This window comes from Hippocampus guttulatus, chromosome 14, assembly GCF_054856545.1.
Source record: "Hippocampus guttulatus isolate MCC_2025c chromosome 14, RoL_Hgut_1.0, whole genome shotgun sequence".
NCBI lineage: Eukaryota > Metazoa > Chordata > Actinopteri > Syngnathiformes > Syngnathidae > Hippocampus > Hippocampus guttulatus.
In genome coordinates this window covers 822,297-850,000 of record NC_141274.1, presented here as the reverse complement: position 1 = coordinate 850,000, position 27,704 = coordinate 822,297, and the positions used below count along the sequence as shown (strand labels likewise).

Genomic DNA, 27,704 nt, shown 5'->3' with positions numbered 1-27,704 from the left:
CGCCAATGACAAGCGGAGGATTATTATTGCATTTTCCATGGAGGCGAGTTTCGTCCCATGATCGTTAACATGAGGGAATGTTGTTGATATTTGTCAAATGTTAAGACTTTTTAGGGATTAAGGGTTGTATAAATCTATTTGCTTTGGCACGACTCGAATGGTGCCCCAGTAATCCAGTGGCTAGCGTGTCGACCTCACAGTGCAGAGGCCGTGGGTTCGATCCCGGCTCCGGTGTGTGGAGTTTGCATGTTCTTCCCGGGCCTGCGTGGGTTTTCTCCGGGTACTCCAGTTTCCTCCCACATTCCAAAAACATGCATGGTAGGTTGATTGAACACTCAGAATTGTCCCGAGGCGTGAGTGTGAGCGTGGATGGTTGTTCGTCTCTGTGTGCCCTGCGATTGGCTGGCAACCGCTTCAGGGCGTCAACCACCTACTGCCCAAAGATGGCTGGGCTAGGCTCCAGCACCCCCCACCACCCTTGTGAGGATAAAGCGGGTCGTAAAATGGGTGGATGGATGACTCAAAATAATGTATTGTGAGCATATCTCGTATTTCTCTTCTTCAACTGATTGTGCTGAGTAGCTGGGAGAGATACTGTAGGTCCATCCATTTGTCGGGTTGTAAGGGCAGCAGCTTTAGCAGAGAAGGCCAGACTTCCCTGTCCCAGCCACTTCTTCCAACTCTTCCGGAGGGGTCCCGAGGCATTCCCAAGCCAGCCTTGAGACTATCACGTTTGCGAGATGGTGGAGGTGGACCCCAAAAAAGCAGGCAGGAGGGAGGAGCAGGTTGTACTTGAAGTGTATTGAAACAGAGAAAACTAAATCCAAAACAAACATAGTCCAAAGTAGCAAACAAAAATCACAACTGAAGCTAAAACGGAACCGTGACCAAAACAAACGCCAACAAACAAACACGACGGTAGCCAAGAGCAAACAATGACCCGACAATGAGTGTTCGGGAGTCCTTTGATACAACTCATAATTACATAACGACCAACAGGTCTGCAGCTGCAGGGAGAGCCCTACAGTGCCACCTGTTGGTCCCAAACTGAATCATGACAGAGACAAAGTCTCTCCGGTATGTCCCGGGTCGTCCCTGGGCCCTCCTGCCGGTGGGATAACCCCCAAACACCTCACCAGGGAGGCGTCCAGGAGGCATCCTAATCACATGCCCGAGCCACCTCATCTGGAAGTTATGAACAGAATCTGTGACAAAAGACAACCCTCAATGGAAACGAATCCGACAAAGTGCCAGTAATGCAGACCACATTCTGACACTGGTCATCGAGGAATTGTAGGACACTGTAGCGTGTCCGGCACTCGTAATCACACCCGATAAGATCCTCTGGGAAACATGGTCGAACACCTTCTCCAAATCCACAAATTGATGAATAAATGTCACTACAATCTAAAAGTTGCTGTTTTTTCCGCCTCTTTGTCTCTGCCCAGGCCTCGTTACGTGGTGGACTGTTGCCGGCCTAGCAATGTTCACTAGTTCCAGTCAGTCCCTGTCTATCTCCCTGACTCCCGCCCTCCACTCCCCATCCACGTGTGGTCCGGGCGGACAGCAACGCGTGCACTCCTCCCTGTCCCTCCCTGAACCCGAGCCCTGGCGGAAGCCCCCCCTGGCCGGCCGGCCCAGCCTGGCACAGGGCGTCCGTTCCTGTTCCCTGCAGGTGCCGCACGGCGAGTTCCCGGAGCTCCCCGCTCGGGCAGCCAGCTTCGACCTGCCGCGCGCCGGAGCTGATGACTCCGACCGGGGTTCGGGCTCCCCCAGCCCGCACGGAGTTCTCCGGCGTCGCGGTGGCCTCGTGGAGCAGAGGGACATCATCATGGCTCATCAGGCTCACAAGATGCAGAGCACGCCACAAGCTCGCAGAAAGGAGTGGGAGTAAGTTGTTCTGAACTCCTGTTTCCACACCATGATGCATTCTACAAGTGTCAAAAGAAGCTAACTGCTATAAAAAGTCCACCAATAACTATTATAAAAAGGGATACTGGACCATATCGAGGGGAGGGTGACTATTGTGTGCGCTTGGGAGGGCAGGCTCTACACCAGGCGTGCCCAAACGTTTTTGACCGAAGATCTACTTTTCGATCAACGCGCGCACATTCACACGCATGCCATGATGAGCAACAGCCATAAAGGCCCTTAAGATGAATGAAACAGGAAGATAAGTAGACATAAGCGTTGATGAGTTTGTGAAAAGGAAATCACTGCATACCTTTGTGGGAGACCCGGCGCGGAGACATGCGACGCACTTTTGCAACCTTTTAACTATCGGAGCTCCAGCGTACCATTTTAAAATGCTTCTCTCGGCCCTCCAGATTGCCATTCTTTGCGCGTGCCATGGGTGAGTTGCACACAAAACTAACTTTGAATGAGAATAAAAGCTATATCGCAACATGTCTTAGAGGAAGCTGCAATTGCAGACTGCTGAGCGCTAACAACTTCCGGTGATGCAAGTCACGCGCCACCGTAGGTTAAAGGTGACCTGCTTTATTTAATTTTATTTTTAAAATATTTATTGGTTAAAGTGAGACTGATAGGATGACTGGGGTGCAGTGTGCATTAACACAAAAGTATATTACTAACATGCACAGAGACAAGAATATGTTTGATTGTTTTTCCTCTACACCCCTCGGGATCGACTTGCGACCGGTCGAACGCGATCGATGTAATTAGCATCCCTGCTCGACACACAGACTCACTTCACTGAATGCCTTTTGTTATGACAACAATCAAATCAGTTTGTTGTTTGAACATGATACTGACCTAGTGAACTTCTTTCAGTTTGACACGCTTTACAAACTGAGAAAATGAATGTCATCCACACACAGTTAGTTCACGTTACAAATTTTAACACCAGTGTTGTTGAGCAGAGGCTGCAAATCTGCAAATCCTAATGTTTCTACACGTCTTTTAGCATGAGTCAATCTAAAACACAAATAATTTAAATGCATTTAAATGAATGAAAATTTAATACAGAGAGATCAAATAAAATTACATTGAATGGAATGAATTTCAGGTAGTCGAGTGGTTAGCACGCCCGCCTCACAGTACAGAGGTGGAGGGTTCGATTCCGGCTCCGGCCTTCCTGTGTGGAGTTTGCTTGTTCTCCCCGGGCCTGCGTGCGTTTGCTCCGGGTTCTCCAGTTTCTTCCCACAGTCCAAAAGGAACATTCAAAATTGTCCCTAGGTGTGATTTGTGAGCCCGGATGGTTGTTCATCTCTGTGTGCCCTGCGATTGTCTGGCAACCGGTTCAGGGTGTCCCCCGCCTACTGCCCGAAGACAGCTGGGATCGGCTCCAGCACCCCCCACCAGCCTTGTGAGGATCAAGCGGATTGGATAATGAATGGATGGATGGAAGTCAATTTCAGTAACATAACTGCATGACCTTGAATTACATTCAAGAAATTTAGAAAAAAGTTCAACACAATTAGAAACCATTTGACAATAAGTACATGAAATACGTTTCAATAAATCCGTTGCCTCTCAACAGTGAGCCGAACAAGCGAACCACTTTTTTCCCGTGCTTGCTTTCTTCGCATTGTGTACAATTTCTGACTTAAATGAATATCCCATATGAAGACATAACCGGGTGGATGTGCGTGTATCTCCGTTTCCAGTGCGCTTATATGTTCACCGCCTTAAATAGCCTCCACCTGCTTCTGTCTGGTTCACTCAGGAACCATCGTTTCCAGCATACGTTGGTGTACAAATGACTGTCTTGGGAATTCAAAAGAAGAAGGATAATTTAGCGGAACCGCGCTCCATAAAAAAATCGGATTTGTAATACTATTAACAATAATCGTGACACATATTTTTATTTAATGACACTATACTGAGTGTATCTAGAAAATTAAGCAGAGCTTTTAATCTTTTGAATTATTTTAAATTCATGAATGTGAGGGCGGCTCGGTGGGCGACTGGTTAGTGTGTCAGCCTTACAGTGCAGAGGTTCAGGGTTCGATTCCGGCAATGGCCTTCCCTGTGTGGAGTTTGCATGTTCTCCCCGGGCCCGTGTGGGTTTTCTCCGGGTACTCTGGTTTCCTCCCACATTCCAAAAGCATACGTGGCAGGTTAATGGAACATTCTGACTTGACCCAAGGTGTGAGCGTGAGTGCGAATGGTTGTTCGTTAATGTGTGGCCAGCAATTGGCTGGTGACCAATTCAGGGTGTACCGTGGCTACTACCCGAAGACAGCTGGGATAGGCTCCAGCATGCTCCGCTACCCTCGTCAGGATAAGCGGTTTGGAAAATGAATGAATGAATAATAATAATAATAAAAAGATTTGATTGTTTGGGTTTTATAAAATAGACATGTTCTGATACGATATGAAAAAAAAGTGAAAAGGAAAATATGAAAAAGTTGAGGTCACAGCCACCCAGTGTCGTCAGTGAGTGAGTCACCTTGACAGGAAGTCGCGTGCTCAACTAATGCTGCTTTGGTGCTACCTTCTTTATATTTTTTTCCTTCTAATTCTTTAGAGGTTCTGCAGCAAAGCAATGAATCATACAATCATTTCCCACGGATTCATGGCTCCAAACTCAGTTTTTCACAATTTGTGTGTGTGCGCGCGTTTGCACATCCATTAATGGCCGAGCTGCGGGTGCCGTAATGAGACGCTTGGCAACACTTGAGAGTGGAGTGGCTCTCCATCAAGCGTAACCCCAAGCCCCCACCCCACAGACAGACGCACGCTTCCTCCCCCCTCCCTCCTCGTTTTCGTCCAACACCCACTCCATCCACCCCAACAGTTAGCAGCTCCTTCTTTACAGTATTTGTTAGCCTCACTTTTTTTATTTCAGGACATAATACGTTGGCAGTGTGAAAGAATGCGCCAAGCTGTGCTACTTTTTTTTTTTGGAGTGCATTGCAGTTTTTGGCCGTTAGGGGATGCTAGGAAATCAAAGTAGGAAAGCAGCGGAGTGCGTTTGGAATTGGAATATTTTGTTTCCTTATTATTTAAAATCACATCATTTGTATGGTTATTATATTATACCCGTGGACTATATATCTTTTATTTTTTATTTTTCTAGTCGAACATATTTTTAGTTGTTCAATTATTCATTTAATCATTTTCTTAAATTATAACAATTTCTTCGTCATTATTAAACCAGATTTTAAAAAATAATAATAAATAAATATTCTCAAAATGTTTAGACTTATTAACTACTCTGTATTCACAATTTCAATACTTTTATCCATCCATCCATCCATTTTCTGATCCGCTTTATCCTCACAAGGGTCGCGGGGGGTGCTGGAGCTATCCCAGCTGTCTTTGGGCAGTAGGCGGGGTTGCCAGCCAATCACAGGGCACACAGAGATGAACTCAATACTTTCAATGATGTTTAATTCATATCCAACACATGAACGTGTGCATAGTTTTCAACCCTAAATCAAACTTTCCTTTGATTTGCCGCACCCCCATTATTGAACATTTAGCATTCACTTCCACAGCACAGTTAGTCATCCATTTGAATGGCACTTCTTGCTCCAAATAGTACTGATAGCTGTTGCTAGGGAACGACTGAGAGGAAATGGCATTGCAAGGAAATTGTGTGCTTAATCGAGATGGAACCAAACGGCAGCAAATACAAAGAGAAAAGCAGCACCCCTTAAACTGAACCCTGTGGAACGCCAATAGACAGTTGAGGAGAGCGGGACTGACAACTACCCACCAACAACAAATATAAAGTTGTAGATGACCGCAATGCCCTCCACTGTGTATTCTTTGGATGTTATGAAGCATTCTGATTGGATACAATTTTAATTTTTAAAAAAGTGTAGTTGCTTCTCAGATACTTCATATGTATATATCTGTAATTTTAAAATAAGTAATTTCCTTCATCATATTTTTTAAAGACAAAATGTAGTTTGCTGTGGAGAAATTGGCTTCATTTTTTGCTCAATTTTAATCATAATTTAAAAATTATGAATACTTATATTTCAACAGCTCATAAGTGAAAATACATCGTGATTACTTAACATTATGGGTTAACTCAGGGAGGGAAGGGGTCCCCTAATTGATATTTATTCATAAATTAGCACTGGCCAACTTTGAGATTCCTCCTTTTTGTCCATACGGTGTAGTTTCCACTTGGCAGCACAAACTACCGTAGATCTCAAAGCCTCACCAAACTGCACTTCTGTGTACGTGTGTGTGTGTGTGTGTGTGTGTGTGCGCGCGCGCGTTTGTGTGACGAAAAGCACATTTCTGCAGGAAGAGCCATTGTGAAGGATGTCTTTTGTTGGCAGAAATAAAAAGAACGGCAGCAGGAATTGAAGCCAGCCTGGTTGCTATGGAAACAACAGACATTGGGAGATTGTGCATATCAACAGAGAGAGGAAGTAGAGAGAGAGAGATGCTGTTTGGAGGGCTGGACAAACAATTTGCTAGATGGTGTGTTTTATGGAGGTGTGCAGATGAATGCAATATGTTTCTAATGTAGTGAGACGTGTATTCTAATGTACAGTACAGTAATATATATATATATATATATATTACTGTATATATATATATATATATATACATACATACTGTACATACACACACACACGCACAGACAGGCATTGCATGTATGCATGCATGCACGCACATGACAAAATACTACTACTGATAATAAATGGTTTGCTAATACTTTGAGAGATATGTCAAATGTAAAACTTTACACCACCATCAAAAGCAGTTGTTGATATATTATGGAATAAAAAGACTGTTCATATGGCTAAAAAAAAGTTTAAAAAAAGAAAGAAAACATGTCATGTTTGAAGTAACTGACAAAAAAAATTAGAGATCAAAAATACAACACTTTTGAAGAAAATGTTGAAGAAAACAAGAGAAAAATAGCTTTTAAACTCCTAAATTGAGATATGTGCTCTTTCATTTGACAGTGATGCTGATGACACATTCTTATTTTTTGTGACTGAAAATATTTAAGGACTAAATCGTATATTTTTATTTAAATAAATACCACTACTACTGCTAAAATATTAACAAAAACAACTATTATAATAATAAAGAAAAAATAATAAAGAAAAAAACAGAAACAAAATGGACATACAATATAAATATAAATATATTTTTATATATATATACTGTTTGTATATATATATATATATATATATATATAGAGAGAGAGAGAGAGAGAGAGAGAGGGCGGCCCGGTGGTTCAATGGTTAGTGCGTTGACCTCACAGTTAAGAGATCGTGGGTTCGATCCTGGCTCTGGCCTTCCTGTGTGGAGTTTGCATGTTCTCCCCGTGCCTGCGTGGGTTTTTCCCGGGTTTTTCCTCCCACATTCCAAAAACATGCATGGCAAGCTGATTGAACACTCTAAATTGTCCCTAGGTATGAGTGTGAGGGTGGATGGTTGTTCGTCTGTGTGTGCCCTGCGATTGGCTGGCAACCGGTTCAGGGTGTCCCCCGCCTACTGCCCAAAGACAACTGGGGTAGGCTAAAGCACTCCCCGCGACCCTTGTGAGGATAAAGCGGATCTGAAGATGGATGGAAGATTGATTCATGGCAGAATCGAACCCCGCATCTCTGCACTGTGAGGCCTTTGACGTGCTAGCCAGCAGCCCAGCGTGCCGCCCGATACATTTTTGTATTTATTTATTTTTTTAATGAACCCCAAAAAATTCACTATTCTAATATAAGCAAGGAAAAAATATAAAGAAAGACTTTTTTTAAAGGAGATAATTCAATTTTCTTTTCATTGGACAGGAACAGTGATAACATTTTTTTCATGAAAAAAGAAGCTTCATTAATTAATAGATTTAGATTTTTAAATAAATGAAAATATCAAGAAAGCAAGAGTGTAGGTGTTGTTCATTGGCCAAAGATATGTTCCTTTCATATTTTTTTATGCAATGTTTTTTGTTGTTGTTTTTTTAAATGGATCTGACTTCTCCATATTATTTTTCTATTTACTTCAAAAATGCAGCTCACTTTTAATGTAATCCCAACCTTGATGTGTACTTTTTTTTTCCTTGGGACTCCCTTGCCGATTTGCACTTGTTTACCAAGTGTACACTTGTCAGTGTCTCTTGGCTGCCGTCCCAATCCTGCGTCTGAGCCCTCAATCGCTGCCCATCTGCACATTTATTCATGAGGTTTTATTGGGATGAGCTTTTTCAACGGTTTATGCATCAATCGCATCTTTTCTAGAGGGCTTCGGTGGTCATCGTTGTAGCGGCTGGAGCCAGCAGCAAGGTCTCACCGATGGCACCCAAGGAAAACACTCCACTCCCCAACCCAAAAAAGGAGCAGCTCTATTTCACACTCTATTTTTACGCTTGACTTTTGCTCCAATATTAGCACAATGGCCTACTTTTGAAACATTGCTATCGTGCAAGCAAGACTCCCTTGAGCTAGCTTACAATTTTAAACTGCCTGTTTATTGACTTTCAAGGGTGGGCAGCATATGCTAAAAAGCAAAGCGTCGAGAGTCTCTGTCAGCAAAATACACGAGTGCAAGTCAAAGAAACCTACTCAAATATTCTCCTCCTTTGTCGTAATGTTACATCGCTCCAGCGGCCATGTTGTGTACGATTGAGTGAACTCAAAGACACGCCTTCAGATGTTGTTTCCTGAACAGCGGCGTTTTCCATTGTTTACTACTACTACTACTCCTGCTACAACTACTCCTCGGAGTACAACTGTGACTGACTCCAACTACTCCTCTCACTTCTGCTCAAACTACTCTGAGTACTAGTTCTTTTATTATTCTGTTTACTGCTACTCTTACTATGAGAACAACTACCGCGACTCTGACTGCTACTTCTAGGATTACCACGACTGTTACTTTACTACGACTCCAAGTCTTGTTACTACTATTCCTACTGCTGCAACTTTGACTACTACTCCCACTCTTACAATACCGCGACTACTACTCTTACTGCTACCCTTACTACAACTGCTGCTTTTCTAAGTGCTACCACTCTTACTACTTGTGTGGTTACTAGTATTGTTACTTTACTTACCTCTTCTACGACTATTACTCTTACCACTTCTACGACTACTCTTCATACTACTACTCCGACACATCCCACTCTTACTACCACTACGACTAGAACTACTGTTGGTACTTGTACAATCTCTAATATGTCGACCACTATAACTACTTCACGCCTCACTACGAACAAAAGTAATCATATCGTGACCACTAATCTTAACATTCTTTCTGTGACTACACTTGCCATTTGCGGTATACGGTGACCCCTCGCTACTTTGCGGTTCACTTTTCGCTGTTTCAGTGCATCGCGGATTTTTCAAAAGTATTCATAAGAAATATTTAAAAATTTAAAAAAAGGTAAAATGCCGCAAAAGGACTGCGAGAGGCAGGGAAAGTCAGCAAAACAATAGTGAGTCACATAGAGCAACATATACAGTACTACGTGTATATTTCATGTATTTTGTTATTTATACACTAACCTAACTTATATATACTGTATATGCAGCTGGATAGCTCAGTTGGTAAGGCATCGGTTTGGGAGACGGGGGTTTGAATCCCGCTTGGGGCGCATAACACCATCCGGTGTGGGTCCTTGGGCAAGACCCTTCACGCTCATGCCTACTTCATACAATGATGAGAGACAATACTCGCTCCCCATAAGTGAGGTATCACTGTATTACCACGGCCACTACAATTACTACTACAACTATTACGACTGCTGCTACGATTGCAAATACGGTACAACCGCTCGAGCCGTGTTGTGACTGTCCACTGAAAAGCATAAATGTCTACAAGTCAAAACAATGAAAAAAAACCCAGCAGGCAATGTGAAGTACTATTTGTGTTTAGTCTAAAAAGCAAAGAAATGCGAATACACGTTTGTCATTGGCTCTTAGGGCAGTTTTAAAAAAAATGCAATCCTGTGCTTGTAATTGCTATGGTAACGAAGTGGACGGTCCTCCTCGTTTTCCTCGTCTTCCTCCGATGAGCGGAAGGTGGTGTGCGTGAGTGCAAGCGGTGGGGGGGGGGGGGGGGGGTTGCCGTTCGGCGCGATGCTGTGCTGTGCTGTGCTGCCTGACCAGCCGTGCAGCAGGTGATCATCTCCATCCTCATCCCAATCCTGCAGTTGGAGCTGCGCGTGCGATGGAGCCACTCGGGCATCGAATCAGCCTGGCAGAGTAGACTCACTTTAGGAGGTCATTATGGGGGGGGGGCTGTGATGCGTAAAGTTCTCGTGGACTTGCCGCGGATTTTGACGCGCACGTCTCCATGCTAAAAGTTGTTTTGCGCGCACTTCACAAGACGGGACATGAAATGGAGTGAGAAGCGGCAATTGTGCTCTTTTCAACTCTTTCGCTAGAATGGCTCGCTTCGGCGACGACTCCGCCCCGAGCACCGTTGACTCCGGGGACGGAGACGCGGAGCGCGGCGGGGATGCGCAGGACCCCGGGGCCGCTGCGGTGGCCGGAGGAGGAGCAGGAGGAGGCGCCGACGGATCGGGCGCGATCTCGGCGTCCATGAAGCAAGCCAAGGCGCAGCGGGCCCGGACCATGGCTCTGTACAACCCGGTCCCGCACCGGCAAAACTGCCTGACGGTCAACAGGTCGCTGTTCATCTTCGCCGAGGACAACATCATCCGGAAGTACGCGCGCCGAATCATCGAGTGGCCATATCCTTCCTGGTGAGTGCGAACGTGAAGGTTCAAGCACCGCGGACAGCGCAACAACACAACTTCTTACTTTTGTGCTTTTCGATGATTTGCACGTCCGTCATCGATTTTCAAGCGTTTCTGCTTGTTTTTTTTTTCAATCATGCCTGGTTAATTATCCTTAAGGGGTTGGTTTACAGTCCTTGCGATTTTTTTTCTTCTTTATTTTAACGAACCAAACAGACAGTTTGTCATCAGCACAAATGTCAAAAATCACAATTACTTAATTATCATTCCGGGGCTGGTCCGAATCCCATAGTACCCCCATAAATATTGTTTTTGTCATTTGCACATTTTCAGGTGCGTAAAAACTATATCATGTCATAATTTAACTATTTTATTGATTGATTATCATTTTTACAACACAGTGTTATGTGAACGCATGCACCCTCTTTTAAACTTCTTTTTTTTTTTTGCATCCACCAACTCGAATGTTAATCTTGTCCTTATTAAGGGCATGGAAGATTCAAACCTGCATGGTCAATGCACTATGTGTGAAAACGTGATTTCACCCTCAACCCAATAACGGGTTGGGTCACTCTCAGTAGCAACAACTGAAATCAAGCGTTTTCAATTCGTGGCAATGAGTCTTTCACACCTCTTGGGAGGAATTCGGGTCCATGACTCTTCCTTGCAGAATTGCTTCCATTCTGCAACACTGGAGGGGGTACGAACAGCAACGGCCTTTTAAGGTCATGCCACTGCCCACCCAATACCCAACGAGACCCCCTAGGCAAGATTTTTGGTGGGGGCGTCACCCTTTCATTTCGGAGTTACAGTACATACACTCACAAAATAAATGAAATCACATTGTTTTCAAATTCTTTGGTATCTAAAATAACAACACTCAATCAGTATAACAAAAAATAATTCAATTACTATACTTTAAAATACAAAAGTGGGATCGATACATCACATCAACTATCCATACATAATATACAATGTATTGTTTCTAATATGTATATTACTATTAATTTATTAAATGTAGACACTGAATGAGTAGATTTCATCTCATCAAGTGATCTTTCAGAGCCCTACGAAGCAAAAATGAGCGATACAACTGGTGATGTTCATGTTCAGACTGATCACTCAGAAGCAAGTTAGAAGCAGTGCTCAATAACTGGAGGCAGGAGGCCATTTTTTCCCTCCAATTTTGTGGTGCCAGAGCATCTTTTTCAGTTGCCTTTTTTGCCTATAATCGAGGAGCCGGATCATCTTTGACCTTCATTTTGTGTTTCTAAGCCACTCAGAAGTTGATCGTCGCTCGACTGTCGAACCCAAGTGTGCTTCAGCTTCAGGTCACAAACCGATGGCTGATCATTCTCCCTCCAAGCACATTAGCCCTCCTAATGCACAAAGCATGCTCCAAATATAGAAGAGGCGTTTGCTGCGGAAGAACTTTGCACCGCCTGACAAACACCTCAAGGATGAGCAAACAGACCCACATCTTTGGGAAGTAAGACAGGCAGCTTGAATATTTCACTTCCTGCAGTAGGTGTCCCAATACTTTTGACCATAAGGCCCCCGCACTGAATTCAATTGCTGTAGAGTGCACAGTCTTCACTGTGTGTGCTCCACTCAACGCAGAGGACACATGGTTAGTGTGTGTGTGTGTGTGTGGTGATCATTAGAAGCTGCAGCAGCCTGTGGGCGAGGCGCATACAGTGTGGGCACATGTAAGCACAGCACTGGATGCCTTATAGTGCTCTGAGTGGGTGTCGGTTCAAATCCAACTCAGTAGCTCCTCTCTACTTCCTTGCACAAGATGTTTGTGCGCGTGTGTGTGTGTGTTGGTGTGTTTGTTTCTCTCCATGTAATATACTTGTAAGCACAGCCACGATTTGGATTATGATGGAGTTTGGAAACACGTTCTCTGTCCAAACGATCCGCCGTATTCGGCTGCGGATCACTCCAATCACCCCCTCTCTAGTTTGCAGCGTGCCAGTCGTCCTCTGGTTACCTAACCAGTGTGGGTGAGTGGGAGTGGTGGGGGGTGGGGGTCTAATGGTCAAGACTCGCTCAGGGGCCTTGGAATTGGCAGAGAGGTGTGTGGGAGGGCTTTGGCAAAAAGTCGGCGTATTCAGACCCACGTCTTTCCCCCTCCATCCCGTCCAAGTGCAAAACATTCATATGAATTAATTCAATGTGATTTGGGCTGGTTAGCACAAAGCTTCGTCACTCTGCACTTTCCAAGCCGTGCCATTTATTCAATGTGTTAGCATGAGCCACTCTTATCACCCATAATTCCCGAGTCATTCCACTGGTGCACGAAATTGTCTTACTAGTGAAGATAAAGACCATGCCATAGCTGGACCTCAAGAATATCAAATGAATGTTCGGACTGCGTACCGTACAAGTAGCGTGCAGTTGCGAACTAGGTTACAGGTTTGCCTCACTAGCGTTGTCCTCCGAGTATGCCGACTGTACTACTCAAAGAAATAAGTAATTGAGTGGACGTAATAAAATTATGGAAATAATTTCCACCTAATTAAAGCGCTTTCAATGAGTAAGATACAATTTTGTTGAGCCAAGAAATTGAAAGTATGTTGAGTGAACATACGTACATGTTTGTCATGATCCTGTCCTGTTTGCTTTTTTTTTTTTTTTCAGTCTCTTCAGAGTGGGCGTTCCCTCATGAGCCGCACCAGACATTAATCATCCTTGTTACCTAGCTGCCTTTAAAGGCCATGCCACGCCAACTGGCCGTGGGATTATTAAGCCCTGCTCATGACTCCGTCTCCAAGTGCTTCTATTTTCTAGACCAGGGGTGCCCAAACTTTTTGGACCAGAGATCTACTTTGAGATCAACCAACCACTCGTGATCGACCCGTTGCTGCGCACATGCGCGTACACGTGCTCTTAAACACGCATGTCATGATGAGCAGCAGCCATAACAGCCCCGAAGATGAACGAAACAGAAAAATAAAGTAGACACAAGAGTTGATGAGTTTGTGAAAAGGAAATCACCGCCAACCTCACCGCCAGGCCTGGGACGCACTTTTTGCTGCCTGTTAATTATCGTAGCGCATACGTACCATTTTAAAATGCTTCTCTCGGCCCTCCAGATTGCCATTCTTTGCGAGTGCCATCAGTGAATTGTACACGAAACTAAATTTGACTGATAATAATAATAATAAAAGCTAAATTGCAACAGCTCTGATCGCAAGCTGCAATTGCAGACCGCTGAGCGCTAACAACTTCCGATGACGCAGGTTACCAGGCACCGTATGTTCAAGGTGACCTGCTTTATTAAAAAATATATATACCTGTATATATACTTTTTGTGAAAGTGACACTGAGAGGATCCTTAGCGTGCAGTGTGCATTAACACAAAAAATATATTACTCACACGCACAGAGACACACAAATGTCTGTTTTTCACCCTGCACTCCTCGCAATCGACGAAGTTTTGCACCAGGTGTTCACAGAAACGTCATCGACTTGCGTTATGTCAACTCTGACAGAATCTATTAAATGATGACTAGCTTTCATGCAAATTCTACTTGATTGAATGTGTGACGGATAGCATGTGCCGTTATTTTGAGCTGCAATCAATAACTGGCACTGTCAATGTGAGTGCGATGGTGTGAGTAAGTGTTGGTCTCCAGGTCGCCCTCCTAGCCAGTTCTCTGTGATGCGCTGACCTCATTTTTACTGGAGGAGGAGACGGTGACATCGAGGCCTCCTCACGGTCACCTCCCACTCACTCAATACGCGTGTTAGTCTGCTCTCAGTATCTGTGGCGGTACGGGTGCAACTTGCCAAAAGTACTTCATAGCTCTTAATATACATTTGCAGCATCAGTATTGAACAATTGCTGTATTTGTATTTACAAGATTGATAGTGGACATTCATCATATGTGAACATTTACAGTAGCGGATAATAATAATAATAATAATAATAGATTTTATTTATAAGCGCCTTTCAAGACACCCAAGGACACTTTACAATAACAAAAAACACAAAACAATACGGGTTGAGCAGCGGCAGCCAAAACGCGCCAGCGTTCACTCAACATTACCACCGGGCAGTCAAATTATTGATACTGACCATCCATAGTAGAGATACTAAATCCACCAATATGGGACATTAACAAGACAAATACTTGACATTAGCTGTTGTACTTGCAATAATGGTTTGAAATTTTACCGTATTAGATAATGTTGATGTGAGACCTAATATTGATACAGGGCATTTACAACACCATCATGGAACAGAGTGATGCAGGACATTTGCTCTTACTATTGCATCTTAAAATATATTAGAGATTCGCAGGATTGGATAATATCGATACCGGACATTACGAATGTCCAGTATCGATATTATACTGATATTGAACACTTTCTGAATACAAATGCTTTACATGTACGGTATCGATACAGGACCTTTGCTCTAATAATTTCGTATGTTTGCTGTATTGCATACACAACATTTGCCCAATAGTCAGAGACGTTTGCCACTTAAAAGATGTACATTTCCAGTAATGTATTAAAAAAAAAAAATCCCTGACAGTCTGCGACTGTATAAAAGTTTTCCCACCCTGCCAGTCAGGCCAAGGTGACTTAGCGGTACTCTGGTTCCGCTCCCTCCCTCCCTCTGTCCCTCTTTCACTCGCTGGCTCCCTTTCTCACCTGCTCTCTATGTCTCACCATGAAAAGCGCTTTAAAAGACTCAAAGGTTGCCATAGCGACAGCAGCCTCCTATCTGTATCTCAAAACATGAACTATGCCTTAATTTATCTGTCATTTAAACATCATTCATCCGGTTGTTTTTGCTGTTGCACAAAACTGATGCAATTGTTTTGGGGGTTTTTTTTAAAGACCAAAGCCAGTGTTTGACTGGTAGACATTTTACTGTTCTGAGCAGTGTTGTATATGTCTACAATTTATATATGGCACATATGAGTGTTTTCCTTCACTTTGGGCTTTTACGCCGTTCGAGTACATGATCCTGGCTACCATCACCGCCAACTGTGTGGTGCTGGCTCTGGAGCAGCACCTGCCCGGAGAGGACAAGACCCCCATGGCAAAGAGACTGGTGAGCAAAAATATATAGTGGGACTTGAGAGTCAAGAATTAGCCATTTACTGCGACTTCAAGTGCAGGCTGTGTCGGTTTTTATTGTTCAGTCGTTGCTGCAGCGATAATGAAGTAAATGGATATTTCTAATCCAGATACAGGATATTTATGATATCAGTAGGCTACATAACTTGTATTTTGTATTTTGTATTCTGGCCAAAACAGTAATTTAATTTCAATTTAACCCTTTCATGCACAAATAATGATAACCTGATAATCTGATAAACTGTCCACTGTCGTAACCGCTGTCCTTGAAAGGGTTAAAATATAAATTAATTAGTATTGACATTTATTGTTGAATTGCCCGACTTAAAATTTTATCCAGGTTTGTGGCCGTGAAATAATGACTTTACACAATGTTTTTTTTTTAATGGTATATATATGGACTTCTGTTATGTCTTACAGACAGTGTATATCATCAGTATGTATCAGTGTCTGTAGCAATACTAAACATGTCAATTCCAGTGGTCATATTTTGTAAATATAAACATAGATGAACGATGAGGCCGGTACGTTATTGTGCGTTTTGTGCACTCCACCAGACACTCGCTTGTAATTGCAGGCTGGTTGGCGTCTTGACAGGCGTCACAGACTTCACGGCATTGTTTTGACTTCCGCGACATGTTTATGATCAGATCGATTCGCTGACCCATCTTTATGTGTGCAGGAGAAAACGGAGCCGTACTTCATTGGGATCTTCTGCTTCGAGGCAGGCATCAAGCTAGTGGCTCTGGGTTTTGTTTTCCACAAAGGTTCCTACCTGAGGAACGGCTGGAATGTTATGGACTTCATCGTGGTGCTCAGTGGGTGAGTGGTTTTGGCCCATTTTCGCGGCAACCGGAATGTCTATTTTACACAAATTGATTGTCGCCAAACATTTTTTTGGATTGACTTGCACATGGCCAATAATCGCATCGACTGCTGCTGCTCAGAAATCAATGTCTTCTCTTCATTGTTTTTTTACTGCCTTGAATCGTCTGCCCAACTCAGGCTTGTCTCATGCACTGCAATTCTTGGAACCCCCCCCCCCCCCCCAGACCCTTTCCAGTTCCATCCATCCACTTTCCGATCTGCTTATCCTCACAAGGGTCGCGGGGCGTGCTGGGATAGGTCCCAGCTGTCTTCGGGCAGTAGGCGGGGGACACCCTGAACCGGTTGCCAGCCAATCGCAGAACCTTTCCAGTTTAGAATAAAAATATAAATTATGTTAGCAATCGAAAATCATGACACTGAATATTCGCTTCATGGTCGGATACTGACGGTGTTGAGAGTGGAAATTAGCATCATACAAAATCAAGGTGCCATTATGTTGGGCATTTGCAGTATTGGAACTAAACTTTCAAAGTTTTGGGTCGTTGCAACATTATTACTTGACAGTATCACATTGGACATTTACAGTTTCAGTCGTGAACATTTGCAGTATTGCTTGTGGAAATTTCCAGTATCACGCTGAACAGTTACAGAATCACAACTGGACATTTATACCGTCTTCATTTTCGGTATCGGGACTTCCAGTACCACTACTAGCCCGTCCAAGTTTTGACATGAGAGATTTACAATAGCCCTATATATATCATTACCATGGTATCAGTTTATGACTTTTTCAGAATTCAAGCTTTCAAGCATCACAGTGGATAGTTTGTAAGTTTCATTCCTGGTCCATTGTGGCATCGGTACTACCAGGACATCAAATTTCCAAATTGCTCTTAGTCATTGGCAGTATCACTATGGAAATATTTACAGTGGTGATCCGAGATATGTACCGTATCATATTGGATCATTTGCTGTATCACCACCCAACATATTAGTTGTATCCACATGTAACATTTGCAATGTTGCTACTGGACATTGAGAGGATCACATTGCAGAGTTACTGGATCATTACTCGAAAGGAGCTTTACCACAATGCACATTTACAGTAAATGGCATCATTTCTCAGTGGTGTGGAAGATATTTGTTGAATATTATTCATCCTTGTGTACTTACTGCATGTGTGCTTTTTTTTTTTAATGCATATACGGCGCCTCCATTCCAAACTGACAACTTGATTGACTCTGTTGGAGCCCAAAAAATAAACTTTTTAAAATTAAACCTCAGCAATGTGCATATGCAATTAGTTGGGACCTAGTTTCATTCTGCGTTTACTAGGCTGTGGTTGGTGGAGCGAAAGATTAATTTCAGCAGACATATTTTATCATCTTGTGCTGGTGCGTTCAAGCGTCCCACCAACCACAACCCCCACCCCTCCCCCCTCCTACACACACACACACACACACGCCCTTTGCAACAGACCGTGTGAATACTTTAATCATGATAGCAGCTTCACCCAAAGGATGCGTCTTGGCTTTCGTCAAGGAGATTTCCTCAATTCAGACCTACCTTATACCAATGTAAGAAATCTGTGTTTCCATGGAGCAGCAACCAGTCTTTGTGTTCCGTGTTAGGTGGGCGGATAAGTGGATTGGCACTTGTGTCAAAAGCTTGCTTGCGGTCGTCCCAAGCGCCTCGCTTCATTCATTGAGAAGGGAGGGTATAGGGGGAAGCAGCGGGCCTGCAAACAACGTGAAAAATTGGGTGAATTAATTGTCTTATGTGCTCTTATGTAAAATAAACATGTTTCTTTTCACGATTTTTGACATCTTAAGTGGGGTAAGCACGTGTCGAAAATCAGACCCAATGTGAACATTTTCTCTCATTTTCAAAGGTGTGATTACCGAATGTCTTTGTCAGATTATTGGGAGCGATTAGCCTGTGACGTTGGGTGTGTAAGGAGTGATATTTCCTCGCCTGCTCAGCTTAAATAACTGTTGCGCCAACAATGGTCAATGTTCTACCTGTTCAATATTTATGATCTGAAATCCTTATGTGTATGGTAAGGTTGGTCTAGCTCACGATTGCATGATTGTGATATGAAAAGGAAGGATGGGCAATCAGGAAGCAAATTATCTTAGTCCTATTTGACACTCGGACATGGTCGCGGGGGCTCAATCAAACCCACAACGCTTGGTTTCCGAGACGGCCACTCACCCTCAAGTAGTACAAATAGAAGAAATGGACTACTTGCAGCAGTTCCGTGACACGCTCCAGATTTTGCTATTGAATGGCAAATCATTTTCCACTTAATGTCCTTCTTCATTCACACCAGCGGGATAATGAATGGCGAGAAACCTTCCCCACTTTCGGAAAGGCTCTGCGCACTGTGGAAGCCAAATTCGGAGGATTCGTTTGTTGATACTCTGCATTTTGGCATGGATAAAGATCATTGGAGGCCAACTGCTAAGGCTAGACTGGTTTCAGTCGCAAACACTGTAAAATGCTCTTCCGAATGGAACGGCTACACCAGCGGCAATGTCGCCATGCCCTACATTTGATAGTCCGACAGCACAAGAGAAGAAGAATACAACGGTGTGAACTAGCTTCCCACATCGTAAATTGTAACTGCTTAACTGTGAAGTCTAGGGGATTCGATTTGAGAATGTTTGTGTTCAGATGAAGGGGAGAAGGGGTGAGAAGGGCCAGAGATTTCATACAAGAACGGTAGAGCATTTTTGACTGAAACTCGCCTCCTCTTTGTGACTTTGTGACAATGACTTTGATGCTTGCTGAAATGTCTGCTTCATACCTTTGTGTGTCGATTCGCAACAAAGCCGCTTCTTTGTCTTTTATGCATCGGCCGCGCTCGAAGGGCGAGGTCTTTTGGGAAACAATGGAAGCTAATTTCACTTGTCAAACAACTCATTCCGAGTTGCTGATGGCGTAGCCTGTAGCAGTACGCTCGCCTGACTTGTGTGCCGGCAGCGTGCGATCGGTTCCCACTCAGTGACGGTGCGTATGTGGGTGTCAGTGGTTTGTTTGTTTCTATATATGCCCTGCGACTGACTGGCGATCGATTTGGGTGTGTAGCCTACCTCCTGCCCGAAGTCAGCTGGGATAGGCTCGAGCAATTCGGCATGACCCTGTTCAGGATAAGTGGTGTTGGAAATGGATGGATGGATAACGACTCAGTCCATTGCGAAATGGAACACTGCAAGGCTAATTTGAACCACCTACCATTTTATAGAACTTAAAATTAGCCCTCACAATAAGCTCTGGGGAGGGGGGGGGTTGTTTGTTTTTTTGTCGTTAAAATTCTTTCAGGTTTCTGTCCAGTGTGCACTCATCTTACCGCTGCTGTGAATGAGCTGGAACTTAACTAATTTGCTAATCATTTCTGAAATTGGAATACATCACTGACCTGGGCACGTATAGTCGAAGGAGCTAGGCTAACAGCTTGTCCGGTAACTACTGTACAAAGCATGTAATTCTGTTGTGGTTAATGACTTGTGAGATGTTTTGGACGGCACAGTGGTTGACTGGTTAGCTTGTCAGCCTCACGGTGCAGAGGCTGACATGCTAGGGTTAGAGGGTTTTCTCCGGGTACTTTGGTTTCCTCCCACATTCCAAAAACATGCGTGGCAGGTTGATTGGACACTCCAAATTGGTGTGATTGTGAGCACGAATGGTTTTTTGTCTATGTGTGCCCTGCGATTAACTGGCAACCGGTTCAGGGTGGACCACGCCAACTGCCTGAAGACAGCTGGGATACACACGCGACCCTTGTCAGGATAAGTGGATTAGAAAATGGATGAATGGATCGAGATATGTTATACACACAATCAGTTGCTCCTCTCTTTGTGGCCGGCAACAGCGCGAGCTTCAAGACACTTCCTCATTGGCTATCGTTCCATTTCACGTCACGGTCGCAGAGCCTGGCTGCGGCTTGGCTGAACACGGTGCTGCTGGCACACATGAAAACTTGTGGACGTTTTTAGCTGGAAGGTGAATCTAGTTCAAGTCAGATGAGAGTTATCACAAAATGTGGTGCTGGTTGCGTAACGGCAGTGTTTTGTGGAAAGAAGGTGGTGTGCGGGGCTGGCGGGCAGGTAGCTCTTGCATAAAGCAGCGGTCCGGAATAATTATTTGTTTTACTGCACAGCTTCCCCTCCAGTTGTGAAGTGGAATTCACTTTTAAGACAGAGGGTTCTATTTTTATCGATAGCATATGTGCACTTGGGCGTTTAAAACTCTTGATTTTCATGCTGGTGCAAGCCTAGTTACATTTGATTGAGAATTTGGCAGACCATGCTGTATGTAGCTTGCTTGGCTTTCTGGTAGATTGAAGGCTTTTTTTTTTTTTTACACACCCTCAGGACACCTGGCAGTTTGGTGGCAAAAAGTACACTCAATTTAAGGCCAGCTTTGTGGTGCAGGTGGTGTAAGTTAACACAATTGTAGTGATTTTGATAGCGGTTCAGGCAGAAATATTCTGAGCTCTCTGAACGTGGGCGGTGAATGTCATCGTATTTCACTCATAAATAAGACAACGTACATCGCACCCTCCGAATCATCTTGGAAATCAATTCATTGAACGCATTGTTGTTATTATGATCTATAATATGTTTTAAAAATCACCCCCCGCCCCCCTGGCTTTAGCCCAGATATGGGTAGGGGAATTGGGTGGTGTCACACACAGACGCGTAATCCATGCTGGAAGGTGGTCTCTTCACAGCACTGATGTAACGTTTCTGGAATGATCTGGACAAGGGTGGATCCCACAAACATAGACAAGGATAAGATTATGGTACAAAAAAGGTTGATTAACAAACGTAAGTACAAATAATGATACAGGTCAACACGTCAGGATAAAACGAGAGAAACAAAAAGTGTTTTGCGAAAGGCACGGAAAATAGAAATGGAAATTGCTTTCCTCAAAAGGACTCGAGAATCATATCACGACAAATACCAACCAAGAATAACTTACCAAACCAAATGACTACTTACAAGAAAACAGTTAGCAATAAACAAAGAATGAGAAAAACGGAGCAAAATCTAGAACGCCTAGAACTCATGAACAACGGCTTGAGCAAGGCGAATTATCCTCAAGTCAGTTGTCGGCTTGGAAATGCTTTAATTGTCTGTTTATCGTGATGGGTAACAGGCGCGCAGTTGGAAAGACCAGAACACCTCTGCCACCCGCTGAAGGCTAACAGAAACGGAATCATGATAATTGGTCTTCAATCTCCCTGACCAACTTTACATCATTTGCAAGTGGAGATCTTGTTGCAATTCCATACAAAGATACTTTGTGTGTGTCATTCTCCTGTTTTGACTCCAGCAAGTTAGTTTATGTAGACCGTAAACCTCTCTGCGCTGAATTTAAAGGGAATGAGAGAAGCCCCTGCCGTTGACTGGGAAGTAAGTCGGCTGTGTTCACGCCCAAAACAGCGCAAACACCCATTTCTAACTGCGTGCGTCGAAGAAAGTACCAAAACAAAGAAAACGCCACACATGCACAGTTAGACCGTGCTTTGCACTAGACTTACGGTGGTCATGACGATAGGGCCCGAAGTGCTTACAACATACTGAGATTTTTTTTCTGGGCGAATGTAAATGTCATTGTCGATATTTTTGTAAAGGCGTGAAAGGAATTCATGGAACTTTTCACTATTTAGTGCAACCCGGCGATCATGTTGCTTAATTTAAACCACATTTGGTGCCGGACGGCCTGGTTTCCTGCCTGCCATCTGACACATTTATCTCTCGGCACATCTGCTTCTCTGTCACACACGCGCGCACGCACACACACACACACACACACACACACAAGGGCACGTGCATGCGCACGCACATATAGACAGTCAAGTAAGTGGCATTGCAAGTAAGTCAGACTTAAAAGAAAGCGTACACATGTGTCACGGAGGCTGCATGGGAATTCAATCGAGGCCACTGGGCCAGCGCTGCCGGCGTCCATTTCCATTTGGTTTTAATGAATCGCTACAAGCCACTCTATTGGGACATGTGGCTCAATTAAAAAAAGTCTTCAGCTTAGCGATAACGAGAAGGTGGCAGTGAAGGAGGAACCTGTCGGCTGATTGAATTAGGCGGGGATGTGTCCTGCGGCAGCAAACTCATCTCCACAGGTGGACACTAACGCCTTTGGTCAACATTAAAATGGCTCCCATGTGACAAGTGGTCATTGAACTTGTGGCTTGCTAGCTAAACTTAGCTTCAAAATTGCCCTCTTGGGACTCATTTAAATCACAGACATTATCTATTTGCTCCGCAGCAGAAAAAAAAAAGGCTACCTCTTGTGTATCTATGCTATCTAATAGCTTCTAGATTAAGCATTATGTTCATGTTTGGAAGGCGGTTGAAAGGCAACACTTTGGATAGGGTGACACACCTTTCACTATTTGGTAAGAACGTTTCAGACACAATACAACTGTTATGTAACTTTACTGTTGACATAATAACACTGTTACAGTTTAGTTAACATTGGCGTGTTTAGAGGGTGAAATGATATCTTAGCACTTGGCGCCGGATATTTCAAATAAAATGGTCCGTAATTTATATAAAAGATACCGACAAATGAATTCTGTATAAATCCAACACCCAATTTGACACTAGTTTTGTGCATTAAACTGTTACAAAACAATGTGCAGCCAACACAGTTTTTGCTAAAATTTGTATGTTTAGGATAATGAGGTCACTTGCTAGATTCAGCTCAAAGTTCAAATATACCATAAAATATGCTGTAATTTTCAAAACAAACAAAAAAACACACATTCAGAGAAATACACTAACTGGAAAGGAGTTGGGAATTATGTGTTGCATATAAAAACATATTAAGGGAACATATCACTCTACAACAAACATTGATGTGTTTAAGGAGTATCAGGAGATAGCTAGTGAGTATAGTATTGCATGTTTAAAGGACAACATTTGCGAATTTAGTGGTTTAGAATTTTTCATTGTGTTTTAATAAAAACGTTCTCATAAAATCTTACGAGGTATTAAAAGTATTTTTTGTCAACTTGGACAGAGGAAACAGTTGCAGGGTTGAGAGTAAAGGGGAGATTTATTTGAAGGCTCCGGAAGCATGGCAAGGGCCGGTCAGTCCTGTGTGAAGAGCCTGGAGTGCACACAAAGACGAAACACGCTGGCACAGGACAAAGGGAGACAGGACTATTGCGACACAAATGAAAGGGGTAATAAGAGGAAACAATCAGGGTGGGGCTGATAATCAGACTGGCATGGGCAATTGACCTTCACAATAGTGTGACAATTTTGCTATTTTGTTAAAAGATATTTTATGAGATCAACCAAGAGTGTGCAGGACAAAGTTATGTATATTATTATTATTATTGTTTTTTGCTCAATGATATATAAAAATGTATCCAATAGTAAATTTCTGTATAAACTGTGACTTATCAATATTGGCTTTATTTCACCTAACTGTAAACATTATGTGTGTAAAAATAAACAGTATGTACATATATAATAATAAAAATATAATAGACGTTTGTCTGAACTTTTAAATGTTTGCTCTCGCCAAACGTTTTGTGTTTTAATTACTGAGCCAAATTTCTTACTCTTTCAGGTAACATTGTTTGATAATATACTGGTAGTCTAAAAGTTGAAATGGTACATAATTTCAAATCCAATAGCATCACATAAATGACTTGGTGTTCTTTAGCTTGCATGAAAGCCGCTAATGTGTCCGCGCAGGAGGCCAACGCGCATACGCTGAGCTGCGCTCAAATGGCAACTGCAGTGCTGTGCTTAATGTTGGCGGCCTTGGGAGTGTAGGTGGAGGTGTGTGGGAGAGGCTGCATGTAATTAATGCAGCCTCTCTGCAGCCAGTTTGCAAAACTGCTTCATCTACACAAAGAAGGGCCAAGCACTCACTCATATTGGAATATAAAAAATATTAAATAGCTAAAATAAATACATAAATAAACACTCTAAAGACCCCCGCCAAGCTTTTTTTTTTTTTTGAATGAAAAAATTGTGGAACACCATATTTGTGATTGTTTGACTTGTAACTGAGTTCAGGATTGTGTGAAGTCACTAGCTAGCTAGCTTAGCAGTCACTGAGATCACAAATAACCAGAGGTTGCAAAGGTCCTCAACAACGGTACTTCATTTCAGGGGTTGGGTCAGTTTTGAGGGGGCAGACATACTGAGGCCCTTGACCGCCTTCATTCTTACCAATGCCCTCAACCCCTTCCCAACAGAAAGTTAAATTAAGTATAGACTTTATCATTAGAATGAAGAATTATTGTATGTTGTAATTAAATTATGCCGGCGTGTCTCACTCAATTCAACTAAACTTTATTCATCTCGCACTTTTAAACGACCAATTGTCATGAAATGGGACTTAGAAATGCACCCTGTGGAACTCCATATTGAGTACTTTATTGAATTATTAATTAATTTACACACACATATTATTTAGTGGTGTACAGAAACACTGCATCCTGACTACTGTGAGCTGTTTCTTATATTGTGACCCGGCTAGGTTGTAAAATAAATTTACCAAAGCACTATATACAGCTCAGCGCATCTTTGAAGTGGCGACCCTGCCTGCTGGCTTTTGCGACCCCTACATCTGGAGTAAAGGCTATGTCTACTGAATCCCACTCTACCGCTCCTCCCGGGTGTCGCTCGTCACTGTCTCACTCGCACACTCACGCGCACACTTATACTGTCATTCTGCTCGCTCCCATTGCCCACAGGAGAGCTTCTGTGTGGGCCCGCGCTTGAGTCGCTGCCATGTGACGCCTTCTATCCTCAAACGCACACACACTCCCGTACCTAAAAGGGTAAAAGGGGTCCATCTTAACATGCCAAGTGTTATCCCACACAAATACAGGAACGTTGCATATGTATCTGTATAATTTTGCACACTGGCCATGAGAATGGCTGAACTATTTTAAAAGTAGATGTTGACCACCGAAAAAACAAAAAACAAACGACCGGTATCATACTTTTTGCCTTACGTATGGCTTGTTGTGTGTAGGTGGCGGTACAGTACGTCAATGTGTGTATGAGGGTAGGGAGAGATGTGAGTATAGCAATGCCTGCCAGGTGTATTTTATGCATATGTAATGTCGGATGTGCTCTTTGTCGAGGGAACCCCCCCCCCCCCCCCCCATATATTCTGTATGTGTATATAGTCTCTCGCCTTGCCAAATGCAAATTGTGCCTCACCACCATTCATCCGCTCCACACTTGGCTTGCATCATGTGAAAAATGCATATGAGCTTTCCCGCAAAAGGAAACCTTAATCATTCATATGAGGACTTACACCTCTTTGTTTGGTCTATTTTTATCTTTGGAGTGTGTCAGGCACCACGGACAAAAAGTGTTCAACTCACCAGAGCACAGAGAATCTTTTTGTCTCGGTTGCATATTCCATTTCTATCGCAGACCAGCAGCATGAGGGGTAACAAGTGACAATGAGTTTCTCGTCCGTCCATTAGGATTTTGGCAACGGCAGGAGCGCACATGAACATCCCCGTGGACCTTCGTACCCTGAGGGCCGTGCGAGTCTTGAGACCCCTCAAGCTTGTCTCCGGCATCCCCAGTGAGTCATTTCCAACACCGGTCCTGTTTCATACATCTCTGTAGCACTAAGGGACTGAGGCGTAGACCTCCGCCAAGCATTTGGCATTTGGCATCATTAAAATCATAAAGGTAAACATGCCAATGTTAAAATGTAAAATGATTCAATACAATCCTTATATATTCAATGAGATGGAAAAATTACATTTTCATCAGGATCTTTTATCATTTTTGTCAAAATATATCTAATTACCTGTCTTACTGCATTTTTATCTAACACAAAAGAATTTTTATAAATTTCACATATTTGGTTCTTTTTCTTTTTTTAATCTATTTATCATGATTCTGTTTTTGCTATAGTGTATTGTATTGTATATTATTATGTCCTGTTGTCCCAGCATATAGAGCACATTTTATTCCAATCACAAAATATTTGATAGACATGATTTAATATTTAATTTGTATAATATTGTTATTGCATATTAGAACACCGTGCACTAATATATTTAAGTATGAATGCTGCATACATTTAAATTAATTTTCAAATTATTTTTGAAATGAAATTTGAATAACTTTTTCATGATTTTTTTCAATCTTAATTAAAACAAACAGAATTTGTCATTTGTTGTATTTTTACACATTTTTGTATCCATGATGAAACATTTCCTACATTGTGCGTAACACAATCATTTTTCTGTCATGCAATCCGTCATTTCGATAGGATTTTGTATCTTAATTTGAAATTTTAATTTTTTTTAGATGTTTTTGCTTATATTTTGTTGTATTTTTTTTTCATTTTTGTATTTCATTTTTTTTGTATTTTAATTGCTATATTGTAAAGATCCAAAGTACAAATGTAAGTTGGAAGAATCTTTTTATCTATATCCCAAAAAATACTGGCAAAACCAGGTCGATGGAAAATTAAAAATAAAATAAAAGACGTATGGATCTAAATTGTAAACCTACATTGTTAGGCATGTGATTATTTCCTGTGTTGGAGACACTGAGTCAACCACAGCGCAACCTTTTTTCCGATGACTGTTTCTGCTCAATAGCCTTTGAGTTGATTTACTGTGCTAGATGAAACTATATTCATGTTGTTCGCACACAAAAGTCATCCTGCGTTTGCCCTCAGGCCTGCAGATTGTACTCAAGTCCATCATGAAGGCCATGATCCCTCTGCTGCAGATCGGCCTGCTCCTCTTCTTCGCCATTCTCATGTTTGCCATCATCGGCCTGGAGTTCTACAGTGGGAAGCTTCACCACACCTGCCTGCCATCTCTCGACATCCTTGGTACGCTCCGGTGTGCCAATACACACCTGCTCGTGTTGGTTCTCTTAAATTCTTCCGCTGGACCTAATGCTGTGGCCAGTGGGTTACATCATGATCGTTACGTGTCAGAAAATGAAACACCAGAGAACATTTTGGGTACCGGTGGGCGTGCACATGTTGTTTGGACACTGGCACGTGCGCACACATTAGCAAACGTGTTTTGATTCTGTCTTTACATCCCACAGTCTATTTTGCAGCTCTGATTAATTAACTGCTGGTCCATTGTTGAGTTACACT

The 27,704-nt window shown here is 42.9% G+C and overlaps 1 protein-coding gene across 2 annotated transcripts in view; it reads left to right on the top strand.

The window, feature by feature from the left end:
- LOC147194396 (voltage-dependent R-type calcium channel subunit alpha-1E-like) overlaps positions 1–27,704 on the top strand; it is a 65,821-nt gene that overhangs the window by 3,279 nt on the left and 34,838 nt on the right. Inside the window, exons 3-8 of one of the 2 annotated variants that reach the window (XM_086130083.1) lie at positions 1,449–1,890; positions 10,322–10,630; positions 15,602–15,707; positions 16,416–16,555; positions 26,053–26,156; positions 27,270–27,428. In XM_086130083.1, coding sequence (XP_085986209.1) covers positions 1,484–1,890; positions 10,322–10,630; positions 15,602–15,707; positions 16,416–16,555; positions 26,053–26,156; positions 27,270–27,428 — 1,225 coding nt within the window. In that variant the 5' untranslated portion in view covers positions 1,449–1,483. Of the gene's footprint in view, positions 1–1,448; positions 1,891–10,040; positions 10,158–10,321; positions 10,631–15,601; positions 15,708–16,415; positions 16,556–26,052; positions 26,157–27,269; positions 27,429–27,704 lie in introns of those variants that run through there. The other variant, XM_086130084.1, reaches the window with a different exon arrangement.